The sequence below is a fragment of the Setaria italica genome, chromosome IX, assembly GCF_000263155.2.
Source record: "Setaria italica strain Yugu1 chromosome IX, Setaria_italica_v2.0, whole genome shotgun sequence".
Classification (NCBI taxonomy): Eukaryota; Viridiplantae; Streptophyta; class Magnoliopsida; order Poales; family Poaceae; genus Setaria; species Setaria italica.
The window spans coordinates 14,288,949-14,293,630 of NC_028458.1; the positions used below are offsets into that span (position 1 = coordinate 14,288,949).

At 43.5% G+C, this 4,682-nt stretch overlaps 1 protein-coding gene across 1 annotated transcript; it reads left to right on the forward strand.

The window, feature by feature from the left end:
• Positions 1-3,334: 3,334 nt before the first annotated feature.
• Positions 3,335-3,989, forward strand: LOC101754577 (non-specific lipid-transfer protein 2P-like). The gene has a single exon (XM_004982614.3). The coding sequence runs from the start codon at positions 3,466-3,468 to the stop codon at positions 3,745-3,747; it is 282 nt and encodes a 93-aa protein (XP_004982671.1). The 5' UTR covers positions 3,335-3,465; the 3' UTR covers positions 3,748-3,989.
• Positions 3,990-4,682: the final 693 nt, after the last annotated feature.

The window sequence follows — 4,682 nt, forward strand, 5'->3', positions numbered from 1 at the left end:
ATTGTTGCGGAATTTTCGAAGAATTACTTGGCTTCGGATGGCTCGTTTAGCAGGAACAACGAGACGCGTGCTCAGAAGCGGCGATCATTGTACAGTGACGACTGAACCACCCGTGGGCTCCAAGATCAGATATGTTATAGTAGCTTATCTGTTGATCACTGAAAATCTCCATAGAAAACCTGCAGGATGGGGAGTTCTAATCAAGCTTCATTTAAAAAACAAAAGTGATGGCTTTCGATGGGTTCTTATGGCTGTGTACGGTGCGGCACAACCAGAACACAGAGATCGCTTTCTTGCTGAGTTTGTAAGAGCTTGTTCAATAGAAACTTTACCTCTTATGGTAGGTGGAGATTTTAACATCATTAGGAACCCTTCAGAAAAGAATAATGATAGGTATGATAGTAGATGGCCTGTTCTTTTTAATGCTCGCATAGAAACCCTTAATCTTAGAGAGTTAGAGCTTTCTGGGCATAGGTTTAACGTGGACTAATTCGGCTGAGATCCCAACTTTTGAGAAACTAGATAGAGTTTTAGTGAGCACCGACTGGGAATAAAAATACCCACTGTCTACAATGGAAGCTCTCACCAGGGAAATTTCGGATCATATACCCCTCTTGTTAGACACCCATCAAGCTTCTCATAGGGGCAACAAAGCTCTTTTCAAATTTGAATTAGGGTGGCTCACTAGAGAGGACTTTTTTGACATAGTGGCAAATGTGTGGTGTAGGGAAACCCGAGGTACAACTCCAATGATTCGCTGGCAAAATAAGATTAGGACTGTTTGTAGCTTTCTGAAAGGTTGGGCAAAAAATCAGGTGGGTGAAAGTAGGAAACATAAAAAGGTTTCACTTGAGCGGTTAGATCTCTTAGATAGGAAAGCGGAACTTTCTCTCCTTTCTGCGCAAGAGATAGAATATAAGCATTGTCTGACAACCGATTTAACCATATTGCTTAGAGAAGAAGAATTATACTAGTTCCAAAGATCGAAAGCAACTAGGTTATTAAAAGGTGATGACAATACTAAATATTGTCAGCTTGTAGCGAATGGTAGACACCGAAAGTCTAGAATTTTCCAACTAGAACAGGATGAAGGTGTCATAGTTGGAGATGAGAACCTTAAGACTTACATTCACAGAATATTATAAAGGTCTTTTTGGAGCGCCTGAAAACAATCATTTCACACTAGATGAAGAGAACATTGAGGACATTCCCCAAGTCTCTGAAATAGAGAATGAATTGCTTTCGGAACCATTCAATGTAAAAGAGATTAAAGAGGCTATTTTTCAGATGGAGCATAATAAAGCACCAGGTCCAGCTGAATTTTATCAGTTTCTTTGGGACATCATCAAATCAGATCTGATGGAGCTTTTTAATGAATTCCATAAAGGTGATCTACCTCTTCACTGTCTCAATTTTGGGGTTATCACTCTCCTTCCTAAAAAGGCTGAGGCAATCAAAATCCAACAGTATAGACCCATTTGTCTTCTTAATGTCAGTTTTAAGGTTTTCACGAAGGTTCTCACCAATAGGATCATGTTGATAGCTTATAAGGTAATTAGGCCTTCACAAACCGCTTTTCTCCCAAGGAGATACATAATGGAAGGCGTTGTCATTTTGCATGAAACCATCCACGAAATGCTAAAAAGAAGAAAAGCGGAGTCATTCTAAAATTAGATTTCGAGAAAGCATATGATAAGGTGAAATGTCCTTTCTCCAACAAGTGTTGAGAATGAAGGGTTTCTCACCAAAATGGTGCGCTTGATCGATCAAGTAGTTTCGAAGGTGCTGTTGGTATTAAAGTTAACGATGATATTGGGCACTACTTACAGACAAAGAAAGGTGTGAGACAGGGTGACCCCCTCTCCCCAATTCTCTTTAATATAGTAGTTGATATGCTTGCAATTCTAATAGCTAGAGCCAAAGAAAATGGGCAATTTGCAGGGATAGTTCCTCATCTAGTAGATGATGGTCTTTCTATTTTGCAATATGCAGATGATACTATACTTTTCATGGAAAATGATCTTGAACAAGCTAAGAATATGAAGCTACTGATATGTGCATTTGAGCAACTATCTAGCCTTAAGATCAACTTTCATAAAAGTGCGATATTTTGCTAGGGGAGGCAAAGGGATTCGAACATGAATATTCACAAATTTTTAGTTGTGAAATGGGTTCTTATCCCTTTCGATACCTTGGTATTCCTATGCATCATAGAAAGCTCAGAAATGTAGATTGGAAGGACATAGAAGAGAGATTCCAAAAGAAACTAAGTTGTTGGAAAGGGAAGAAGCTTTCGGTGGGTGGTAGATTAGTGCTTATTAATTCCATCCTTAGTAATCTTTCTATTTTTATGCTGTCTTTCTTTGAGATACCTAAAGAGATACTAAAGAAACTTGATTATTATAGGTCAAGATTCTTTTGGTAAAGCAACGGACATAAAAAGAAAAGAAATATAGACTTATGAAATGGAGTATTCTTTGTACATCGAAAGACCAAGAAGGTCTAGGAATTATCAATCTAGACTTACACAATAAATGTTTACTTAGTAAATGGCTTTTTAAACTTATTAATGAAGATGTGGTACGGCAAACGCTCCTTAGGAGGAAATATTTGAGGTTCAAAACAATTACACAAGTTGAACATATGCCTGGAGATTCTCATTTTTTGTCTGGACTAATGAAAGTCAAACAAGACTTTTTGAGAATGGGCAAGTTCACATTGCGAAATGGAAGCCAAATACGATTCTGGGAGGATGTTTGGTCAGGCAATGTAGCTTTTAAAGACCAATATCCTAATCTTTACATTATTGTTAGAAAGAAAAGCGCCTTTGTTAATGTGGTTTTACGCTCTAACCCTTCGAATGTCTCTTTTATCATGTATCAGGCACAACATTGGTTACAGCTAATGCTCTAACCCTTGTTGTGAAAAAGATGTCTTCATTTGGTCGCTCAATCAAAATGGTTCTTTCACGATTCGTTCTATGTATAGAGCATTAGCTGTAACCAATGTTGTGCCTGATACATGATAAAAGGAGTTACCTTAACCAAGGATTACTTAGCAAGAAGGAGGTGGCAAGGAAGTGTTAAATGTTGTTTCTATAGCCGAACAAACGGTTTATTGGCATGTGGCTGGAACTGAAATTTTACCAGCAGCACCGATGAGGCGATGATCGGGTCGATCGGATGACGAAATGTTACATCCAGTCAAACGCAGAGACAGAGCACTACACCCACGCAAGAAACGTCGCCTGGCAGCGGCGTGTCGACGTACGTCTCCCTCTACTCCGCCCAAGGGCCTGCCTGGACGGCCGCCTATAACTACCACCCCAGGACGCGCTCCATCCCCCCCGTGCACCACCGGCTCACACTGCTCACCCTGCGCCTGCACCTGTGCCTCGCGCCGCGTGACCAGCCGGAGATCGAGGAAGGCGGCGAACGAAGGACACCGTACGAGCCAACAGGTGCCATGGCGAAGGCGGTCGCGGTGCTGGCGCTGCTGCTGTTGGCGGCGGCGATGGGCGGCGCGGGCGTGGCGTCGGCGCAGCAGTGCAACGCGGGGGAGCTGGCGGTGTGCGCGCCGGCGATCATCGGCGGGGCGGCGCCCACGGCGCCGTGCTGCGCCAGCCTGCGCTCCCAGGAGCCGTGCTTCTGCCAGTACGCGCACAACCCGGCGTACAGCCGATACATCAACAGCCCCGCTGCCCGCTCCGCGCTCACCAGCTGCGGCATTACCATCCCGAGCTGCTAGGCGCCGCGCGCCGGCGCTGTGTGCGTGCGTGCTCTTTGCCTGGCTTGTACTCCTACATGCGTGTCTGGATTTCCTTGTGTGTTGTGTGGCTTGAATAAACTGTGTGAACCTGTTGATCGTCGTGGAGTGCGTTGCTTAGCCGATTGATGCATGTCGATCGGTCTTACTGTATTTGTGCCTTATTTGGAGAGTAAGTACTACAGAGTGATGAACTACTGCTACTTTGTATTGAGTGATTCTTATTTTCTCAGTGTCACTGTACCATTCATTTACCAACCGTCCTCCTGCATAAAGGTTACCCACTTACCTGCCATAACAGAGCATTACCACCGTAACCTTTTTTAGCAGTAGTAATAGCAGCGCGGCACAAAAGGGTTTAACGCTGTACAGCGCAGCATGCCGAAATGCAGAGAGACAATGACATGGAGCCTGTGCCATTGTTTCGCTGTTCCAGTCTTTTAGGATCGCTGTCTCACGTGAAGATGTTCTTCTTGCGCCGTGGACATTCATGCCAGACGGCGACGGCGTGTTTACTAGCGCCAGTGACCGCCGCTGCGGCGCTGCAAAGCATTGAATACTTCATTTAAGACCGTACAGAATCCTGCCCAAGGCGTTGTGTAGTTCCCAATTTAGAAGTGCCAAAAGTTAGGATTTTGCCATAAATGCGCAACTGTAGCATTTCGTTTGTATTGTCCAAACATTGACCAATTAGGCTTAAAAGATTCGTCTCGCAAAGTACAACAAAACTGTGCAATTAGTTTTTGATTTCGTCCATACATGTACCGTAAGTTTGATGTGATGGGAATCTTCTTTTTGCATAGTGTTAAAGTTGGAAGTTTGAAGGAAACTAAACAAAGAAGTGTCCATGAGCCATTCATTGGAACTACCCGGTTTGTCAATTCCCGTCCAACTTCAGAGAACTCGAAACTGTCAGG

Excerpts from the sequence above, each read along its gene's own strand:
- LOC101754577 (XM_004982614.3), top strand. The coding sequence starts at position 3,466 with ATGGCGAAGGCGGTCGCGGTGCTGGCGCTGCTGCTGTTGGCGGCGGCG.